The sequence below is a fragment of the Gekko japonicus genome, unplaced genomic scaffold (assembly GCF_001447785.1).
Source record: "Gekko japonicus isolate JY-2015 unplaced genomic scaffold, Gekko_japonicus_V1.1 scaffold1454, whole genome shotgun sequence".
In the NCBI taxonomy this organism is placed as follows: Eukaryota; Metazoa; Chordata; class Lepidosauria; order Squamata; family Gekkonidae; genus Gekko; species Gekko japonicus.
Genome location: NW_015174884.1, coordinates 233141 through 256577, shown reverse-complemented (window position 1 = coordinate 256577; position 23437 = coordinate 233141). Strand labels below are relative to the sequence as shown.

Genomic DNA, 23437 nt, shown 5'->3' with positions numbered 1-23437 from the left:
TTTATACCCCGCCCTTCATTACCCAAAGGAGTCTCTGAGCAGCTTACAAACTCCTTTCCCTTCCCCTCCCCACAACAGACATCCTTTGAGGTAGGTGAGGGCTGAGAGAGCTCTGACAGAAACTGCTCTTTTTCAAGAACAGTTCTGACAGAACTATGGCTTGCCCAAGGTCATCCAGCAGGTGCAAGTGGAGGAGTGGGGAATCAAACCCAGTTCTCCTAGATTAGAGTCTGCACACTTAACCACCACACCAAACTGACACCAAATCTCTTTGAATTACCCAGTCTACAGCTACATTTGTACTCTGATGAGTGCATGCACACTGAACTCCTGTACTAGTGGACTTCTATGGTCATTTCAATAGACCACACAGCTCTGTGTAACTCCCTTTATGTATAAACTGCTCAACTATTGGAGGAAAATCAGTGCACAGCAATCTAAGTGATTCACCCTCCCTAACTGGAATACACAACTCATTGCATCTAAAGTGTGCCTGTAGTTCTTAAAACTTTAAGCTACAATAAAATTTTATTAGTCTTTAAGGTGACACAAGACTCCGCTTTATTTTTCCAGAAATTATGAACTTCTCAGATGTGATGTTTTACAAGCTAAGAAGCATAAGAATTTGTTCCTACCATGCAAACAAGCCTCTTTTCTTGATGAGAAACAGGTCACTGAGGTTTGAGCTACTTTAGTCTTAATTTTAAATTACTCAGTTCAGTAGATAAGAAATTGCCTAATAAAATAATTAAAGGATTGTTTTAAGTCACAACAATGGTTAGCTGTTTCTCAGGTGTTCATATTACAGCATAATAATCTCTTACAGCATTTCAAGCAGCACACACAATCCAACACAATCTTCTGCTGAAATTAACCCCACAGAAATGCAGTCCTAATAGCACAGTTGCTCTGGCACATTTCCCATTTATATCTATGTTACTTGGTGTCCAGAGAAAGACCACTCTCTATCACAAGCTTCTTAGTAGACTGTATTCAGATTCTACCCTGGATACCACATGTACATGGAAATACCTGCACACACCTTATTCCCTTTAAGTTATATCCAGGAAAACAAATCAGAGAGAGAGAATTCCATGATTTTATAAAAATTTACTTTTCCATACCTTTGTAATGGTCACAATACAAAAAGCCCCTTAATAAATGTAAGGATTCATCTCCACCCCCCACCTTTACAACATGCAGCAGTTTCTTCTTAGAAACCTCCTGATGTTTTAACAGCTTGTCATACGGTGCAGGGGAAGGTGTTTTCCCCTCTTACAAAAAGCAAAAAAATACAGTGCATTCATGAGAGCCAGTGGCTTGGATCCAATGGAGGGGTTCCATGATGGAGGGAGTAGAGCGCATTTTCCTTGCCTCTCCTTGCCTCCCTCAGTGCGAAAATCCTTGTCCACAGAAATGCTCCACTGGATCTAAACCACTGACTAACTCCCCTGCACAACTGACTTGTTTTTACACTAAAGCAGTACATAGTTTATGAAGTTTAGAGTACTTAGGAAAAGGATTTGAAGTCACTGATTATTTCTCAGCACCCTTGCTAATTAATTTAATAAATGACAGAGAATATTGTGTGCAGAATTAGAAAGTATGAATTCATTTGTTATCTATTTAAAATAGGTAATTATGAACTACAGTCCACCCAAGGCTACCACTTCAGGTTGTAGGTAGAGAAACATTCAAGCATGCAGTTCCGCAATGTCAAGCACCCCTGCATATGGACAGCTAACACATCAGGGGAGAGTGTTCTATTCTGGCTGTCTTTCTGATGTTCCAAAGTTTCCATATTCAGAAAACTTCTGGTGGGGTGGTATGTTTCATCTTGCAAAATCCTACCTGCAGCCCTGATAGGATTATGTCACATGCCTTTTACAAATGGATTCAAGTAATAACACCATAAAAAAAGACTGCAGCCGTAACACTCCAGAAAACTCAAGTGCCAAACATGCAACATAACTATGTTCATGATCTAATATACAGTATTTTGCAGCAAGGAAAATCCAGGCACTACTCAGTCTTTCTGAGATCATTTCTGCAATTAATCTTTTTCAATGGATTTTGGTTGTGCTGCCCTAAACTGAAATTTTACTATTCTTTTTCAGAGTGCATAATTTCAAAAGAATTTTAGAATTTTAACATGTAGGCATAGCTCCAGAGAAACATGACTTTGCTTTGCCTTGCATACAGGGACTTTTCAATTTACCCCTACTGGCAGCAGTCCCACACATTCTTTAAAAGCCCCTCTGAAGGTCGAAGTCCTCACAGAGCAGCACTAGGGGCAACAAACAATGGGTGCAAGGGTCAGCTGCCAGATAACAATGTGAGCCTTGCATGTGCATCTCTGGCTGAAAACCATGGGTGTTTTCAAATCATGGTATGTTTTATACTAGAGAAGAGGTAAATGCACAACATTTACATCTGCTATTACCTGTTGCTGCATTTCAAGTAAGCCTAAATAACAGTTACGTTTTCACTGTTGAATCCAACTACAATATTCTTTCATAGAACAGCAAATAAGCTTGTGAATGCAATACTCTTGATTCTGGGACCACTTGTACATGGGTATCACTGACATACACCCACTGTCCTACAGATGCTCCTACAGATTCCTTTAGGCCTGCAATGTAAAACAGGCAAGAGTGTTAATAATTTATTATGATCTAACAACAGAAGAGAATACAATACTTAAAGCAAGAAGTTATGAAATATGGCTATGAAATGAATTTAAATTCAGGTTTTTTTCTTGGCTGTACCCGGATAGAGAATTTACTGCTGGTGTGAAAGCTACCTTAGCATGACACTACAAAGATCAAGAAAACTGCCTATGGCAGTGACTTCCAAACTGCATGTGGGCAAACTAATGCGCAGCAGAAAGAGCAGAAGTTGTCTGGCAAAATGAAATAATCATGTCTGACTATCCTATTTTATGTTCAGAGCATAAAGCTAGCAGCCACCAAGAGTGAATTAAATATATTATGGCACTGAGTCAACTCTACAAGTGAGTTCCCTGTGTTTCTAAGGTGTCACTAGGAACTTGCTCATGGTATTGTGGCATCTCTGCTAGTGGAAGAGCTAGAACCTTCATACTGATAGAATGAGGGCTGCATCCAAATAGACATTCCCCCCCCCATCTTGGTTGGGGGAAGGGGCATTCACACAGCATTACCCTCTTGCCACTTTCCAGATTATTAATGTTAGTAAACTGTCTAGAGAGGAAGGGAAGCATTTTTGAAGGTCCTGCCCACAAGGGCACCATTCTCCTTCTGTCATTCCCTCACAACTGCCCTTTTCCACACCATATTACTGGAGGGCTTTAAAAAACCCCAGTAATGGTACTTCACAAATCTGCAGTAACATTCTAAGAATCTATTGCCATAATCTACTAATTTTCTTTTTAAAAAATAAAAGCTGGAAATTCAGAGCTAGTACACTGTGGCAACAGATCATTTTAAACATTATTACACGATAATGAAACCACAATTATTAGGGTTTTTTTAAGCCTTCAGCAAACCTCTTTGGTGGTGCTTCCAGGGGTGTGTGTGCAAAGAAAATGGTGGTTGATGAAAGAAAGTACACACAAGCCATGCATAAGACACAGTTTTAAATGAGTTACTGCACATATGAAAGCAGCACATTTTTAGCACTTGCAACTATAGCTCGGAAAAATGGAAAATTATTGCAAATGGGAGGGGAAAATATTTGAGCCTCTACAGTGCTGGGGAAAGGTGTGTTAGGATACTGAAAACACAAAAACCCAAACATATCCATATGCAAGAGTTACTGTATAAGGAATTACTAGAAATGCAGTAGAAGAAGTAAACCCCATTCATTGAGTACAACAGACTGAGAGAGAAAAGGTGCTTAGAAATGCAGCCAGGTTTAACCTAGTAATAGATACTTTTGCTTTGGTACATACCTGGAACATTTTTATTGCTAGAAATGTGATCCAAAAGCTTTTTGGATGGAGATCTTACTTTCACATATGCTGCATAGTGACCACCTCGCATGGAACCACTGTGCTCCACTATTCCATAAAGAGCATAAAGAACTTTCCCACCGTCTGTCACGTTCTTATTAGGAACCCAAAAAAATAATAATTGAGAAATAAACAGGGTATTTTCACAGTGAGTTCTACAGAGGTATTCATATTCAAAAACAGTGACTGGTAAAACCAGTGACAGCTCTTTACTAAGTAGATTCAATCTGATTGTTAGAAAATGAAATCAGATCTATCTCCACTGATATAGATCAGCAGAAGGGATACTCTACTATCACAAAATCAATAGAAGTTTCATGGTTTGGCATAGTAATGCCACTATGCATGATGCAGAAGCTTGCTATGAAGCAAAGCAAAAAAAAAAGTTTTAGGTGTGAACACTGAGCTACGTATGTGTTCTCTTTAAAGCATGAATTCTTTGTTCAGTATTCTCCACCAACCAAGAGACCCAATGTCCAAATGACTTTAAAAGGTTACACCATAAAGCCCTCTTAAAAGCTCAGTCTTGTTGAAAGGAAAGCACTAAAGATGAAAGAGGCTCTAATATTCTAAACATTTTGAGAGCCAGTGTGATGTAGTGGTTAGAGTGCTAGACTAGGATCTGGGAGATCCACGTTTGAGTCCCCACTCTGCCATGGAAGCTTGCTGGGTGACCTTGGGCCAGTCATGTACTCTCATCCTAACCAACCTTCATGGGGTTGTTGTGAGGATAAAACGGAGGACAGGAGAAGGATGAAAGATGCTTTGGGTCCCCACTGGGGAGAAAGGCAAGTTATAAATGAAATAAATACAATTTGCAGGAAGGCCATTCCAGAAAGTGGAGTCTATTAATTAGAAAGAGCAGGGTCATGCCATCACTGGCACCATTTGTTTACAGAGTGGAATCAACAGCAAAGGCTGATCAGAGAACTGCAGAACATAGCTGCAGCTGTGTTACAATATATGTACCTTGCAGGAAGCAGACGAAAATGGTGCCAAGTCCAGCAGTAGCGGGAAATCCACATGCCGGTTAACTTTCCGTAGACTTACACCAGCCTTAAAAAGATAATAAAGAGATTAGAGTTTCTACATAAATGCCCTAAATATTTTAAACAAAAATTCAAGGTTTTCTCAGGTGATAGCCAAAGGAAGTGTGCAGTCACTGCAGTTCACGTACTTATGCAGGAAGGAGGAGAATGGCACTGCGATGAGAGAAACTGCACCCACTGGATTCTCTTTTGGACAATCATTACAGGCATGATGGGTCAAGCTTTATAAGAAACTGAGGGGAGAATTAACTGGATACTTTTTTAAAAATGCTGCAATGGTTGCTTAAACATCCATCATCAAAAATGGTTCACATTACTGAAGAATTTTAAAACAAATGTGTGCTGCTGCTTAGACATAATAAAGCCAGGTTTCTTTCATCAAAGAGGATACAGGTTTCAGTGAGGAGAAATTCAACCTACGTCTAGGTTGATAATTTCTAATAATGATAATTTCTAAATCCTCAGAGATAACTACATTTTAACACATACACTATTTCCAATAATTAGTTGTTGGCCTCAATTTTTTATGCTGGTTCTTGCATTTAAAGGCTTACAATGGTTTGGAAGACATAACTTGAGGACTTTTCTCCTCAGCAGCTTCTTCTTAGTCTGCTGCTCCTTAGAGGAAGGAGCATTTGATATTTATGAGCCCAAGCTTTGTTCCTCATAGTTCTACCCTTATGGAATGGCATGCCTGAAGGGGGGCACCATCATTACTGGTTTTTCAGACATAACACACATGAAGCTGCCCTCATACTGAATCAGAGAGCATCGGTGAGTATTGTCTACTCAGAGTGGCAGCAGCTCTGCAGGGTCTCAGGCGGAGGTCCTGCACATCACCTCCTGCCTGTAAAAGTGGTTTTATCTGAGATCCCTTTCTGATTACCATATTTTTTTCTGCTGAATATAATGAGGGCTCATATTTGTGGCTAGTCAATTATGGGGTAGCTGCTACTGAAGCTGTTATAATTTTTAAACATTAACTTTTTGAAAATGCAATTTTCAATATTCCTGGCATATTTGCTGTAAGCCACTAAGGTGAAGGCAAGACAAATATTATGAATAATTAATTAAATGGCACTAAAGCACACTCTCAAACTTCATTAACTAATCTGAATTCTTTAGTAATACTGAATACTTTTTCTACTTTAGTTTTCAGAAAAATCTACAGAGTATCTATGCTGACACTACATCTTCTCTCCCACCATTTAGGGTGCAATGGGAAGGATTCATTTGTCCTCACTAATGCTGTCACACAACTAAACATATTTAGCTACATGGTGTCATGTTAAATAGGTAAGTCCTGAGTGGCTACAATCATGTTATAATCTCTTCAGATAATTTTTTTTTAAGTGGAAGAATGGAGTCAGGGTTTTTCCTTAGCAGCCCCCCCCCCCCCCCCCCCGACAACTTTTGTAAGGAAAATTGAATCTTACAAAAAAAAAATGGCACATCATCTTTCTTACTGAAAGCAGCACTGTTTTAAGAATTCACCTGGTGGAATCTTTTAAGGTGAAGAACAAGGATGGCAGGAACTGAAGAAATCAGCAGCTGCTTCCGGGCATTTGTATATACACCTTCCACCTTCTTCTCTGGAGAGAGTAAAACAGAACAATCCAAATAATTAGACCATATTATGCAGCTAGGAATCTGCATGTGTGCCATTCATTTATAAGCTTTCTACTATGTCATACAGCTCAATTGGTTTTAAAGAACTGGTCTTGTATTATTTGGAAAGCGTTTACTGCATAAATAGATGTGATAGGCTGAAGACAAGTCAGAACTATGGAGAAATTGTAGGGAGGGCAAATTGTAGGTAGCAAGAGAGAGGCAATGGAAAGGCCCTTGAAAAGTGGCTAATAGTTCAGTTTGGTGGATGTTATATGTCATCATTATTAGTCACACAGGTGGTACAATCATACAGATTTTCAGACTCCCCTAGATATATGGATTCAAGAGCAAAAGAACCTCTTTTGGCCTGCTCAAGAATTCAGACATCCCAAGGGAATTCTGAAACCCCACTCAACTTCAAGAACAATTTGCCATGAAGCAAGGACTAATTTTTTTAAAAAAATCCAAATCCAACACATGGTTGTTCTGAGTCAAACAAACAATATTCAATTGACACTACATTACCTGTGGAATTTGTTTTTTTATGATGTTTCTGTCTCTGTTCTGTACAGTTTTCACACAACAGCTTGTTGTTTCCCATCAACAGTTCCACAGATGTAAACTGGTAGAGGCATGACTGGACTGAACATTCTTTAGAGCTTGTTACGTAACTCTGAGAAAGGGTCTGGAAAGCATTTTGAGGGCTTTGCAGCAATGGAGAATTCTCTGCTGAAAAGGCTAAGGTGTTTGACAAACCTGATAGCTGATCTCTGTTGCTCAGCCTGTCCTCATTTACAGTGTTGCCAAAGCTCAGTTTTGACAAGGAACTTGTAAGTGCCTCTGTACTGTTATCAGATGATTTGTTGGGTTGCCATTTAATGTTTGCAGGCAAGTGTTTATGCCCACCGGTGTGAAAACCAGATGTGCAAGAACCTCGGGTGGAAGCTGTTTGCTTAGGAGCACTTTCACTTTCAGAAGCCTCACTGTCTGCATCAACGCTACTGTCAGAATTACTTGCTTCTTTTTCACTGCCTTCAGTCTGGCTTTCATTCGATGTGCATTCCATCACTGTGCTGCTATCTACTGAACCTGGAACACTGGAGCATCCTTCAGTTTTAGTGCCTCTAGGTTTTTCATGCATAATAAAAGGGCATGTTTCTTCTTCACCAGAGGAGGATGTCTTGGCAAGTCTTCTTTCATGGTTTACTTGGTTCTGTCAATTGCCACATTGAAGATCCCAAAGTGGTATTAAAAGGAGAAAAAGAAACATCTTTTGAAGTCTATATGTAGTTACTGCTATGAATACAGATATAGTCACGGCTATAAATACAGATATTGTTAAAGCAAATATACAAACATTATTTAACAGACTGACTTTTGTATTGTGTTCCTACTGAACTCTTCTACCTTTTTGAGAATTCTCCTTCTCTCTGCTAAGGTATGTTTAATTTTAAGATATAACACGTTCAGTCCTGAATAATACAGACATATACTTTAAAAAATCAGAAGCATGGTTGTCAAAGAGAAAGCTTTTTACATATTCTTTCAAAACTGAGAAGTTCTACTCAGAAATTACAGCTTCAGTATGGCAGGGGATTGGTTTGGACCACCTTTGGGTCCTACTTGACATGCATGGGAGTCATGACTGACCATTTCCAGCTCTCCCATTGGCTGTGTGCTCCATCAGCCACTGGCCCATCTACTGCCACTCAAGAGTACTCATGTGCCATTGGCTGGGGGCTGGGTTCTCTCCCCCACCCACTGCCAGCCTGGACACTCTTCCCTCACAAAATAAACTATCAAAACGGCTATCTCTCCTGACAAAGACAGTTCTCCTGCTTGGCTCCTGTGGGACTAACTTTTCCCGTAGTGGCTGTTGCTAGACAACCAAGCTTGATTCTGTCAGTAAAAAGGCAAAGCAAGAAATCCCCTTCCAGGCCTTTGTGGGGAACTCATTGGGGCCAGTCCTGACTAAGGTTGCCAGCTCCAGGTTGGGAAATTCCTGGATATTCTGTGGTGGAGTCTAAGGAAGCCAGGGTTTGGGGACGGGAGAGGCCTCAGCAGAACAGAATGTCATAGAGCCCACCCTCCAAAGCAGTTATTTTCTCCGGGGGGGGGGATGATCTGTTGTCTGGAGTTCAGTTGTGATACCCGGCGATCTTCAGGCTCCACCTGGAGGGTTGGCTATCCTGGGCATAGCAGTTAGCGCTTCAGAGCAGGGTCTGCTAGACCCAGGTTCTTGCTGTGGAAGTTGAGTGGGTGATTTCAGACCAGTCACAGACTTTCAGCCTAACCTAGCTCACAAGGTTGTTGTGCAGATTAAAAGGGGGAGAGGAGAATGATGTAAGCTGCTTTGGTTTCCACTGCGGAGAAAGACTGTACTTTTCCTAGGTAGAGGCTACAGGTAGTGGGGAATAGATGGAAACCTGAAGTCAGAAGGGCAGATAATGGTATGTTGATGGTTGGCTGGGAAGGAAATAGGGTTGCCATCACCAGGTTGGTAAATTTCTGGAGATTTGAGGGGTGGAGCCTGGAGACGATGGGGTTTCAGGAGGAATGGGACCTCAGACAGGTACAATGCCATAAACTCCACCCTCCAAACCAGTCATTTCCTCATGGGGAACCACTGCTGCCATTTTCCAGGTGAGGGCTGGAGATCACTCAAAATTAAAACTGCTCTCCAGACGGCAGAGATCAGTTCCCCTGGAGAAAATGGCTGCTTTGTAGGGTGGACTCCAAGTCATTATACCCTGCAGAGGTTGCTTCCCCTCCTGCTTGGGTCCCCAATGAGGAGGAGAAAGACTATACTTTTCCTAGGTAGAGGCTCCGGGGCGGGGGGGGGGATGGAAAGCTGAAGTCAGAGGGGTAGATAACGGTATGTTGATGATTGGCTGGGAAGGAGATAGGGTTGCTACCTCCAAGACAGGTACAATGCCATAGACTCTACCCTCCAAACCAGCCATTTGGCTCCTGGGGAACCATTATTGCCAATCTCCAGGTTCTGGGGAGGGCTGGAGATCACTCAGAATTACAACTGCTTTTCAGATGGCAGAGATCAGTTTCCCTGGACAAAACGGAAACTCTGTGTCATTATACCCTGCTGAGGTCACCACAGCAAATTGATGCTGAGTGCCCAAGGCCAGGGCACCTGCCCAGAGCCTCTTTCTAGAGCTCTTTGTATTTATTTCCACAATGGGCCTTATTCCTAGTAGTATATAATCCCCAAATTTTGAGTACTTACAAGAGCATGTATCACAGGACTGATGCATGTTGGGCTCTATGCACATATTCCCCTATTTAAATGAGACTCCAAATGTGTGCTTGTCAAATGGGGCCAGGGCAAGGCGAAATATACAAGTGGGTGGAAGGCAGCGGTGTTATTTTGATTCCTTTCCTATCTGCACATTAGAGAATGCTGTTTAAGTCTCAAGTCTTCCAATAAACTAAAACCATCTTCAAAATATATAAGCCATCCGAACTAAATACATTAATTTAGAGTTAAGATTCCAAAATATTTAGAATATTTTGTTCACATTAACAGCAATGCCAAAAACTTAAAATTCCACATTCTGTATCTCCTATATTTTCAAAATCACAGTGGCTTATAAACTTTCTCTATTAAAAAGAAAAGGTATGGCAGCTGCCTCTTATCAAATTACCTTGCAAAAATGAGACTTCCGGCCACGGCGGCGCGAATGGCGACCGGCTCTCGGGACGCTCCCGGAGCTGGATCGCCCACACGCAGTCGGGGGGGGGGGTTTCCGCGTAAGGGAAGATCCTAAGGAGCCCTAGGGTAAGGGCTCCAAACTAGGGGGCGCTTAAGGGAGAAAGCCTCTTGCTGGCCAGAAGGTCGGGAATTGAGGCTCTCCCTCTGCCCCAAACGGCCCCGGCTGCGACGTGCCCTGCATGGGGACTAGCAACGCCACCGGAACATCGGAGTGATGGAGCGTTAAAGTACAGTCGGAATAAAAGCGAAAAAGCGATGAACTGTGAGTTGGTGATCAAATCTGAAGCGGCGTTATAAACGCGTTCGTTCCCCCGGGAAAATCGGAAGGGAGGGGGAGGCTTCCCCCCCCGGTGGAAGAAGAGACTTTTTAAAGAGAAAAGAGGGGGGGCGAAGCGGAGATTTGTAGAAGCGATTACCTTTGGGGAGAGAGCAGAAAGCGGCAGTCAGTGACGTGTCTCTGGGCTTCGTAGCATGAACTTTTAAAGTATAAACAAAAACGAAACATGGCGGGGCAGAGAAAGCCGCCCAAGAAGCAGCCTAAGAAGATGGGCGGGACTTCCTGTCCAAGCCCTTCCCCTGCTGTCAATCAACAAGAAGGTGAACTTTTGCACCATCTGCTGGAGGAACTGCAAAAAATCAAGCAGAAGCTAGACAGTATGGAAAGTGCCTACAGTGTTCAGCAGAAAAAGATGACAGAGACAGCTGACAAGGTAGACGATATTGCAAAGAAGTGTTTGGCATCAATGGAAGAGTTACAGAAGGTTAAGAAAAAGGTCATCAAAGTGGAAAAGTACCAAGAAAAACAAGAAAATAAATTGTTATTGCTTCAAATGGAGAAAGCAAACTTGACTCTCCGATTCCAGGGTTTGAAAGAAGAGGAAAAAGAGGACCTCAGCGACATTTTGGCAACAGCTTTAGCACCACTGACTGGCAACCAAGCGGAAAAAATAAAAGAGGAGATGGATTTGGCTTATAGAGCCTACTCCAATTTCACAAAGAAAAACAAGTTGCCTGCGGAAGTGGTAGTGAAATTTACAAAGCAACGTCTCCGAGATCAGATTTTAAAGGCAGCTTCAGCGGTACCCTTGAAAATTGGAGATCAACCGATAAGAATTTTGAAAGATGTCCCATTTGAAATCAGAATGAAAAGAAAGGAATATAAAGGGTTGACCATGTTCTTACAAAATCATCAAGTGAGTTACCGATGGTTGGTGCCAGAAGGACTGGTCTTTAAATTTAAAGACAGAAGAGAAAAGATAGATTCTAACTTTAAAGCTCAAGATTTTTTGAAGAGGCACGCCAGTTCAGAAGAAGCAGCAGAACTTGCCAAGTGGATGTCGGGATGTAGCAGAGAGGACAGCAGTTCTGAGGGAGAGGTGAAGGATGAGGAAGACAAAGGAGCGACTGGCACAAAGTACAACTTGAGGGACAAAAAAGGGAAAGGCCTCAAAAACTAACTATTCTGGATTACGCTATAAAAGTAATACTAACCCCAAAGGGACATTACTAACATATTAACTATCTGGTTTTGAAAAATAGAGAAGAAAAGAAGATCGCCTAACCACAGAAGAAGCTTAGACTTTAACTTTAATTTTTTTTTAAAAAAAGTTTAATTTACTAATACTTAACATCACTCAACACTTTTCTTTATCCCTCTATATCCCCTCCCTAATTTCCTATTGTAAAAGCAAAATTCTCTCCTTTTTAGGAGAGGGAAATAAAACTTAAAAAAAAAAAACAACAAATTACCTTGCAAAAATATTACAATTGGAGGCCAGATTTTCATAGCCAGCAGGGTTGGGTTTAAGTGTTATCAAGCTGAGCTGGACAAGATTCTGCTGCCGCAATAGTGGCAGAGAAAAAAGTCTTCTTCACTGCCAACCATCACTGCCACCTCATAGGCTTGCAAATGATGTGCTGTGTCTGATTCATCCTGAGTCTCCTGCCAATGTCGCTCTAGTCATTTTCCAGTCCACTTCATATAGCCCAGCTCCCTGAGAAATCAAAGAGTTGGGGGGCCTTAAAGAGCATGGAAAAGGGCACCAAGAAGCAACTCTGTTTATGGCCCAGTCAGCCCAGCATTACATGCAGCTACAAGGGCCTCCACAGAGTCATCAGAAAGGCTCTTAAAATCCCCCAGGGCGGACCATCCAAATCAGTCCACCGCCCCTGCAGTGAGGCAGCAAACTTTCCAAACTTAACCATGCCTGGCCACGAATCACCAGCCCCTAATCAGATCACTGGCAAGCCACTCAATGTAGAAAGAAGGTCCAGTATATGTCCTTTTTCATGTGTTGGGTACATTAGAATCTGAGACAGACCCATAGCTGTCATGGCAGCCCTGAAGTCTGGAGCTTGACCCAACAAGGCAGCCTCAGCATGTATGTTAAAATGCCCAACAACAATAATTCTTTGGATCCTCAGCACCAAGTCAGACATCACCTCTGTCAATTCAGTCAGAGACACTGCTAGTAAGCTAGACGGATGACACACTGACAGGATCCCTAATTTGTCCTTGGTGCCCAGCACAAGGTACATACAAAGCCAGCCTCTGTCTACATTGGGCACCTAGTGATGGAGACACTGAGTCCCTCAGATTATGCCCTTTGAGTATGTTTATTATAGTTAACCCTTGGATCCTACTTGGTTGAGGTTCCTTCCTTTCTTTCTTTTTTAGACACATTTCTGCACTTCTTAAAAAACAAGTGTTTTACATCTGGGTTAGAGGTTAGCTTTTTTTTGTGGTGATGCCAACCAGGGTTAGCCTTATGTTTTTTTATATAATACTTTAGTCATAACATTCATAAAATTATGACAAATTGTGAAAAGAGGTCAGGATTTGATTTTGTGCTAGCAACAATTAGTAAGTGTGGTCAATAAAATTTTAAACTCTGAAAGTTGAGAAATGAGCCTGGCTCCTAAGTTTTTGGTCTGCTCCTACAGCCAAAGAAATTTGTCAAGACCCATTCTAAGCACTCTCATGGGCACTTTTAAAATAAAGGTCTTCAGCACATCTATTCTTCTGCGGCCATTATGCATGGATTGGATATCTTGCTCTTGCTTCTGACCCAGGACTTTCCTCACAAATGCTAAGACATGATGGGGACTTGTGAACAAGTCATCCTACCATTTGCTTTTCCCATATCTACTTAACCACAGACACTACAGTACATCTTGCAGAACTGAGAATCATCATTTCAACCTCTGAGTAGGTATGCTCTCTTTAGTCTTTCTAGAACGCATTTTTAATACTAGGCTTCTACAGACTTGCATTAATTCATGAACATATACACCAAATAGATGATTTTGGGCAAAGATGATCAAATATGAAAACAGACATCAAGATCACAACTAGGGGTGTGCAAAAAAATAATAATTCGGCCCATTCGGATTCGGCCGAATTGGGCAGAATCAATTTTGGCTGGCAGTAAGTCTCACGCATGTCAGTTTCGTCAGTACCATTCAGGAGTCTTTTGGCCAGCCGAATGTCAATTTCAACCCCATTATATCCTATAGGCCATTGAAGTCAATGGCGAAAACATAGGGTGTATTCTGGGGGCTGGAGGGGAGGGGGTTTGAGGGAGAGGCTCCAAACTCGCAGGGCAGCTGCTGGAGCCTCTCCCCAAGATACCAACCAAGTTTCAAGAGCATTGGACCAGGGGGTCCTATTCTACGGGCCCTCAAACAGGTTGCCCCTATCCCCTCCACTGTTCTCTATGGTGGGGAAAAAGTTGCTTTTTTTTTTTTAACGAATCAGAGAATCTGAATCAGCCTGCAGCAGCCCGAAAGAGGTCCAAATGGGCCATTTTCGGGAGTGCATTCGGTTCGGACAAACCGAATGCACATCCCTAATCACAACATACATTATAAGAAGCAACAGGGAGAGAGAAAGAGAGAGAAACAGAACAATGGTGAAGAGGGAGGAATTACACTCCAATGGAAACTAAATATTGATGCCATCCAAATATGCTTTTTAGACTGCAAGCAGCACTATTTTTAAAGTTAACAGATTTATTTTTCAAAAAAGTAGAAAAGAAATGCTGCCAGACTACCCGAGAGGCAATACGTGTACTATTTAGTTGTTTAACAAGACATTCTTTCATCTGTTAGACGCTAAAGGATATAGGTTATGACTTGAAATGTTACAAGAAGTCTTGCATTTTCTTAGTAATTATTTAAATGTTTTATTATAAAATAATGTATAGTACAAGCAAGAAGAGCAGCATCCCATGTGCTCTAAGTCTGGCCTCATCTACAGCATGCTGTGCCACCATCAGGAAGAACCATGTTAAGAGTCTGAACTGTGGTTCTCAAGCCCTTGGGCCACTGCAGGCTGAGCACATCTTGGAAGCCATGTTCCAAGTCTCCTGGGAGACAGTGTTGGCTGTACTTCTCCTGTAGCGCACCCTGCCAACTGATCCACCAAATGGCACTAATGCTGACTTGTCTGCTCTCTTGGCTGGCTCTGCACTGCCTGCAATTGCAGCCAGAAGCAAACTTGGACAACAGGAAAGAAAAGGGAGAAGGAGGGCAGAGGAAAAGAAGCATTTAAAAAAAATCAGTAGTAGAATTTTTAAATCTATCTAATGAATTTACCCTTTCTCTACCCTAGCCATTAGCATGCAATGTCAACTATTTTTAAAATGTTGCAATTTATCAAGAAAACATCATGAGCTCTGTAAAAACTATATCTACATATATTCCCCCCCGGAAACAGTACCATACAGTAAACGTCTTCAGACCAAGTCTCCTAGCCAGTCCAGACGCCCACAAAGAACAATGAGTTTGTCTTAAGGGTATATTAAGAGACTGACTGGTCAGCTGTGCTACTATTCATACCTTGTCCTTTGTTACTGGATGTTTCCTAGACTGTTTTAATTGTTGAGTATTCAAAGCAGTAATAGTACAACAGCTGTACTGATCAACATCTGCTTCTTGTACATGTTTATATTTACTCATCCTTCCACATGGAACAGGTTTTGAAATCTGGAAAATAAAGGTGGTTATTCAGGGTGCAATATACAAACATTTCTATTATAAATGGACCCCGTAGTGGGCCAATCTTGGTTTAAGTCTTCTGGAGCATAGTGGGGTAGGTTTAAAAACCAAATCCCTTCAAAAATAACTAGGCAATCATTGGTCAGATACTGAAATCATACTGAAGCATTTTAAACATTAATTTACATTAACAGTAAAGAACAAAGATAATTATATAATTTTCAAAAACAATTATTTTCTAGAAACCATTAGTGCTTCTCAGAAGCTTTAAAGAGCAGCATACCAGGTCCTGTGGAGCACCTCAAAGCAAAGGCAGCTATCTCAGTGGTAGTCCTGATTCCTGAACATTTGTGATCTGTTTTGGGGCACCTCAAGAATTCTAGCACTCTGTTCATTCTTTAAATTCCTTTCCAAAAGGAAATCAAGTCTCTCTAGAAAAAAGGGAAAGTACCTCAAAAAGCAAAGAGCCTTTCTTTGCCTATCAAGTCTATTGCCGGCCTCTAACTCTTAGGCAGCCTAAAAGTGGAGTAATGTACATGCATGATGGCTGAAAAATTTATCCTGCAAAACAGTACTCTTTTCATGATCATAGGAAGGAGTGGAACTGCATGTAGCAGCACCAGAAACTCGTGCTTGCATTTACAATGTGATGCCCTCAATGGGCACACATGTGTACCATCCTCCAAACATAGCTACCAACCCTATATAAAAGTCTACCTAATGGCAAGCAAAGGTAAGACCCACTATGGTGGCTGGCTCTTATTATTCACATTATGCTTCTTCCTGAATACAGTGCCCCTGCTTCTATTATAGCACATTGCCAATAAAAGACAGTATATCTGGGGAAGGCAAAGGGGAATTTGGTCACGGCCATTCACATTTATATCATGCAAGATGAACTTGTGTATACATGCCACACTAGCTTTATTCCAGACAGAAGCAAAGAGACTACCAAATTTTTATGTGGAAATATACGTTTCAATACAAAGGTTGATGTTTTATTTGTAAACCAGGCAGTCCAGTAACGTCAACTATACATTAAAGTTTGCTGTATAAGTCTTTAAAAAATCATCCAGCACTCAAGATTGTATACCCCTTAGACAATGCAGATGATCACAGCAAATTGCTAGCACTACCAAAGCCATCTACTATAGGTGGAGTTGGGGAAAGCAGAAACTGACTAGCAGTGTTATTGCTGATTACCTCAATCACCAGTATGCTGAGAAGGCAAATGTTCTCAGACACAACAGCATGCAATATAAGCAGAAGTCGCTATTTATTAAACAAAGTATTTCTTACCCTCTCTTCTATTATAGGGAGTGAAAGATCAATAAAAGGTTCCTTCACTGTGGAAATCTTAAACAGAAAGAAAAACAAGTGTATAAAACCTGCGTAAGTAACCCTTTCCCCTCATATATTGGTTATTAACACAGTATCAAATTAATTCAAAACAAAGTTATTGTTTACCGCAACAAGCAATTTAACATCTTTTTTTGAGAAACTGAGCTATTTCATTCTGAATTAAAAACAAAAAACAAATGTGCTGTAGCGGTTAGAGTATCAGACTAGGATCTGAAAGTCCCAGATCCAAATCCCTACTCTGCCATAGGTGCCTGCTGGGTGACCTTGGGCTAGTCACATACTGTCAGCCTAACTGTCCTCACAGGATTATGGCTGTGAGGATAAAATGGAAGAGGGGAGAACGATGTTGTAAGCTCCTGTGGATCCCCATGGAGGAGACAAGCAGAATATAAATATCTAAGTAAGTACATCAAAAGTCAGAAGACATTGATTTTCCTTACTTAAGTGTAATAACTTGGCATGCACTTAATTTCATCAGAAGTATATTTTAACAAATTATAAGGTACCTAATTAAAACAGGGAGTTGCATTCAGGTTTTTGCTGTTTTGTACTGACCTAAGATGCTCATGCACATTTGGCTCTTGCTAATACAACATTCCAAGCTATAGGCCTTTGGTTGTCATATGGGAAAGGCAATGTTTTGACCTAAACGCACACACAAAAAAACAAACTGTAGGTGGATCTTGTTTATTCTGAAATGAACTGAGTTTGTCAGATACTTATAAAATACTTCCAGGTACTAAGGGAAGGGGGATCAGAATCAAAAAGGCAACTACAGCCATGTAACTATAGAGTTTGCCAGCAGGATTCCAGCCTTGCTTCTGTAGACCAGGACTCTGCATGCCCAAAACACAAGCCAAATTTTGCAATTTTCGGCACTGGTTCCCAGTAGCTAGTCCCTGCCAATGTTGGAAAAGGAATCTGAGCTGGAAACTTGTTTACCAGGTCTGTAGCTAACAAATGCCTGACACCAGCATGGACAGGACTGCAAGGACAAGGCCACAATGATACAGAACACAATTTGCTAATCGTTCTGGCACTCCCATCCTAGCCATATGCATGGGTCTAGCTGTCTGCAATGCTGCTGGCTCAATGACTTGTTCTACAACATTTTGCTGATGTACCACTCAATGCACACCATCCTTCTTAGGAAGTGTCTGCACTGGCCCCACCAACACATACCCTGGATACGGTGGGGGGGGCCCTAATACTGCAGTTGTCCAACTAGGTATTAGAGGGAAAACTGAGTCTTTCCTTAAAAGAGGAATTCATTCCAGGTGACAGACATTGCAAGGAACATTGCCCACTTCCTCTGGAGCAGATATGCTGGCTGGGAAAGACTCCAGTCTTTCATTCCATGTGGCAAGCTAGTACCATTTCCATGCCAATGCATCTACTCACAAGTAAACATCCAAGCATACCACATGGCAAGCTGGGATGTTGATTCAGAAGTAATTCTTATACTGTTCTTTGATGGTGCAAAATACACACCCACAAGGAATGGTGTAAGAATATTCCAGGAGGGGGAGGGATGGAAATGACAGACTGGCTTAAAAGGCAAAGTTCTTAACTGACAGCAAATTGCTGCTGCATATACAACAAGCAATCTATTCTGAACTGCATTTACATATTTCCTCTGGGAGTAGGTCATACAGCCAATATATAAAACAAGGGGCAGTGCGATGGCTGGGAGAATCAAGAAGCTACTGCACATTTATCCTTTCAGTTTCTAGGATATGGCTTAACAGGTATGTGCCCCCCCACTAAGGACCTCTGTGCCCTGCACTCTACTGCACAACTGCAGTTTAGCTGATGGCCTATGGCTCCAATGAGAGCTTAGATGCAAGTAACCAATATGTGCTCAGAAAGCATTCAATAGACAGTTGTCCTCCTTTGTTGCTCAGTATATTAGTATTTACCATAGCTCGCTATTCTTTCATATTCTACATGAAAGATAAGCAAGGAGATAAGAAGAACACACACACAAACATGAGGACCCATAGACCTTTGTTAATAACACGACAAGGCTGCAACAGCACTGAGGTCAGTAAACTTTTCTTCAAGCAATGGAGAAGAGCACAGTGACAGCCAAGAGCAGATACAGGCATGTACTATACCTACTAACACTTTGGGGAAATGATGTGTTAAGTTGATCATCACTGCTTTAGCCTACTCTTAACTAGAGGAACTAGCAGGGGACTGAGGGGGCGATTTTTAAAACATTCATGACATTCTTCACTGTATGGAAGCAAAATTTAAGACAGAAATAAGCACTTAGAAACAATTAGTTTCCAGATATGTGAGAAACATGAATGAGACAGAAAATACAGATTTATCTCAAAACACAGTTTGTTCAAATCATTGATTGTTTCCATAACAAATTGAATTCCAGAATACCTACATTTTCACATTCCTCACACATGATAGTGCTAGTCAATTCACCAACAAAGATCCTATCTATGAAGTTCATCTTCACACCCTCTCTTCCATATGCTGAAAAAACATTATATTTTTTTAAAATGTGAACATACAAAATCCATTCTAAAAACAACACAATTCATTCTAGGATTTTTTCTGAAAACATTCCATACAGAGTAGGCAAATAGTGGTAGCTACAAAACTGTCTTTATATAATGAAAGTATAGTTTGTATTCATCAGTGATTGATAAACTGTCATTCATTATTAGCTTTCTGTTTCCAGTAGACAGATAAAGATATACCTTTCAAATAAAAGCATTAAAATGTATAATATTAATATATTTATCAATTTATCCTTATACAGTGCACATATTACTGTGCAACAGCATCAGCAGTGCTGCAGCATGATCTCATTTGTTTTCCACAGGACTTAAAGGGAGATAACACCAGACAAAAATCATTCTGAAGCATAGCATATATGTATCAAAGGATCTGCCTTTGAGATATATATCTAAGGAACTGCCAGTTGAGTCAAGCTGGCAGGGCATGATCTCCCTCCTCCACCCCACACTGTGGCCCATTCTGATCTTGAAGGTCAAGGGACTCTCAGAATCAACAGTGCCTGCAGTGAAATAGACATCTGTGGAGTTGGGGGGGGGGGGGACCAGAAAAAAAATCATCCTCTTTTCTTCCACCAAGGGAACTGCTATGTTGCCTCTGAAGCAGCAGCATTGGATTCAACCCACTGATTTTTGTTAGTAATCTACAATTTCTACTACAATTTGTAGTAATCTACAACATCAAAGACAAATGCCTGACTTTAAGGTTATAGCTATTGTTCAACTTCAGAAGAACATTAATTCATAGATTTTAAAATGTGATGTTTCAGCTCACGTATTAGTGTGTTTTCACACAGCAGGTTATGAAGGCAACTGGCTTTACCTGAATTTATCTCAAGGAATGTGTTTTAAGATTACAGCCTAATAGCATAACTGAAGATTTCTCCTGTGCAAGTCTCCAGAAAAAAACTTTCTGAAAGCTTCAATTGCCATAAGGGCTTGAGAAAAGAGAGGAAGGAGAATAACTATAGACTGCAGCTATGGTTTAACTCCATGTCATCTCCATTCCTCTCCTCCACCCGCCCCACCTCAGCTGAAGCAAAAAAAGAAAGGCCCTTTTATTTTCTTATCTTCAGAGGTAACCAGAGGATATTACACCCTTGTTCACTTCCTCCTTTTGGCTGGTACACCCTGCAATTAGCATGATTTCTCCCCCAATCCTGAGGCTACATAACTGCATTGATACATCTGAATGTAATCTTCAGTGCAACTATAGAGCAGTTGGTACAATTACACTTTGGCAATAAGCACCTGAGGACTGCAGCCAAAGATGGCTCTTTTATTATAGCATTGATAATGTTTTCAGACTTCGCTTACTTCCATTACAAAATGGTTCATTAAGGCTGCAGTCCTAAACTAGAAAACCCACTGAATGCAGCTCAACTTACTTCTGAGTGAGCAAGCTATGGGTGAGTATGTATATTCTGCAAATCAGTATGGCAGCATGACAGCAAATAAAAAAATACATAGCTGAGCTAGATTTTGCTACATGTATAAAAGAATTAGGTCAATGGAGTATTTTGCATGTTCACTAGATGGCACTAGAAAATAGGCTCAAGCCACAGAGTATTCTAGCCCTTAACAACTCAACTGTTTCAGAGGAAATTAAAAATCCACAAACATACCATTTCATAATGGCAATTCATATGCAAATAAAAACTTAAATCATATTATACCCAAATAACTGTGGAAGCTTCACTGACGAGCAACATACCTTTGACTTTTCTTTTTGTCTCCTCATCTGCTGTTTTAGTAGTTGGATTATTGAATGCTTTTAAAATTGCAGTTTGTATGCGCTGTAACAAATATTTTAGCAAGTATTTTACTGGATGAAGTAACCATAGTTATAAGCGTCTTTAAAAATGCAGTTGCAGCTGTAACAAGAAGAATAATTTGACAATCTCATTCAAATGCTGCTACCACCTACAAATTTATGATGCTGTATGAATTATAACCTTTAATTATTAACATTAGATTGCCCCTTCCACTTACACTCACTTTCAAAAAGGCCACTATTTGAAAAAATTACTTATTGCATTAAACAATTGTAGAATGATGACCTCCCTCTTCCCTAAAATATGGGAAATCCTGAAGTGCTATCTAGATGATAAGAACTCTCCTTTGAACTTTAGTAAATGACTGGACTAATGGAAGCCTCTGGGTATCTCTGTGATGGGACGTCTGTCATAAGGCACAGAAATATAAAGAGCTGACCTAGTATAGGGTGTGTTCTGGGAAGTCCTCTCAACTCAAATCTAATCTCAACCATGACCTTGCTAGGTAACCTAAGAAAACCTTCTCTCTTTCTCAGCCTCACCCCACAGTCTGCAGTGCAGACAGAATACCACCAGACTTCCTTACACGGTTATGAAGGAGAACAAAGTCTGAGTCCAGTCCTTTAAAGACCAACAAAGTTTTGATTTTCCGGTTTCGGTGACTTGCTGGCGGGTGCACTCCATCGAAGCTCCGATGACAGTGGCCTGTGATCGCGCCGGACAGGAGGAGTCCCAGACGATTCCAGCCCCCCCGAGCCCTCAGAGGGGGCTCGTAGCCTGGAGCATGAGGGGTGCTTCTCCTGAGGTGAACGCCAAATGATCTTTGCCCTGATAGGTCCTGCCACCGCGAGACCAGCCATGGCACCAAAGGCGCACACCGGAGTGAGCACACAAGAGATCTGATGATGGGAGTCCTACCCTCTGAAGTAAGCGTGAAGCAAAGCGTGCATTTAAAGAAGCAAGCGCCCAGGCGCAAAACCGCAAAAGCCGCCTCGAAGCCCCAAATGTAGCGAAGGGGGAGCCTATAGCCTATAAATAGCCTATAAACGGTAGAAAACGAGGGGCAAAGGGAAGGCTACGGTGGGAGAACAATAATCTAGCCGAGCGGGGTGCAGATTAGTAAGAAACGTGCAATTTACAGATCTTCAGAGACTTTAAAGAACTTTTGCTTTTAATGTAAATGTTGCATCGGGCTGAAAAAATGGCATCCAGGGCGAAACCTTCTTCAGGAACTGCCAGCTCATCGACTCTGGTCTCCAGACCGGAAGTAACCACAGATTTCCCCAAGATGATTGCTGCAGCATTGCACCCTCTGCTGGATCAGATGACTAACCTCAACAACAACTTTGATGCTCTTCAAAAGGAACTGAAGGAAACTAGCATAAGAGCAGAGAAGACAGCAAAAAAGCTGGAAAAGGTCGATGATAAGACAAACACATTAAATCAAAGACTAGAGGTAGTGGAAAAAGAGAAGACCTCCGAGAAACAACAGCTCCGAGAAAGAGATCTTAAGCGAAGCCCTAGCTTCAGTGGCAGACTATAAAGTGGAATCTTCACAAAGCAATATGGATATGGTATACTGAACCTATCCAGAATTTATTAAGAAAAACAAGCTGCCCGGTGAAGTGTTGGTGAAATTTTCTAAAAGGTCAACAAGAGATATGATATTGAAAGCAACTAATGGAATAACCTTAAAAATCAAAGGAGAAGAAGTGAAAGTTTTAAAAGATGTTCCATTTGAGGTGAGAAAGAGGAGGAAGCTATATAGAAACCTGACATTATTTCTACAAAAAAACTCCACTCCCTACAGATGGATAATACCAGAAGGACTTATCTTCAACTTTAAAGAGAAAAAAGAAAAGACTGACTCTGTTACAAAAGCAAAAGCATTTTTGGAACAGCACCAAAGTTCAGCAGAAGGAAAAGGAAAAGCAGAGGACAATAACGTTGCAGAAGATAACAGCGAACACGGATCCAGAAGCAGTAGCAGTTCATCGAGTAGTTCTTCAGAAGGAACTCTAGACTCTGAATCAGAATTAGAAGTAGCATCTCCTAAACCTCTTAAAATTAAGCTGCCCTTTGATAAAAACAAACGTAGAGGAAAGAAAACTGATAAATAGCTTAACTCTGAAAATATTGCTTTTTTATTAATATTTGAAATGCTAAGATGCACTCACTATGGCTAATTATGCTTGTATTTGTTTGAATTAATTAAATTAACAGCAGACTTCCAGTTTAAGCGTTTCACCGCTCGGACGTGTCCCGTCTCGCTCTGATGGAGACGCGCCAAGACCCGGCTGACGGGAGGGGTCCGAGTTCGTCCCAGACCTCCCCGGGGTCTCTGTAGGAGACCCTCAGCCTGGGGAGCTGAGGAGAGCCTCTTCCAA

At 41.2% G+C, this 23437-nt stretch overlaps 1 protein-coding gene across 1 annotated transcript in view; it reads right to left on the bottom strand.

Annotated features, from left to right (window-relative positions):
- Nucleotides 1-206: 206 nt before the first annotated feature.
- Nucleotides 207-23437, bottom strand: part of USP45 (ubiquitin specific peptidase 45) — a 106527-nt gene continuing 83296 nt past the window's right edge. The window contains exons 10-18 of the mRNA XM_015424911.1: nucleotides 20990-21071; nucleotides 19140-19231; nucleotides 16676-16732; nucleotides 15218-15364; nucleotides 7177-7864; nucleotides 6535-6632; nucleotides 4961-5047; nucleotides 3932-4085; nucleotides 207-2632 (exon numbers count right to left, since the gene is read on the bottom strand). Coding sequence (XP_015280397.1) covers nucleotides 2502-2632; nucleotides 3932-4085; nucleotides 4961-5047; nucleotides 6535-6632; nucleotides 7177-7864; nucleotides 15218-15364; nucleotides 16676-16732; nucleotides 19140-19231; nucleotides 20990-21071 — 1536 coding nt within the window. The 3' untranslated portion in view covers nucleotides 207-2501. The remainder of the gene's footprint in view (nucleotides 2633-3931; nucleotides 4086-4960; nucleotides 5048-6534; nucleotides 6633-7176; nucleotides 7865-15217; nucleotides 15365-16675; nucleotides 16733-19139; nucleotides 19232-20989; nucleotides 21072-23437) is intronic.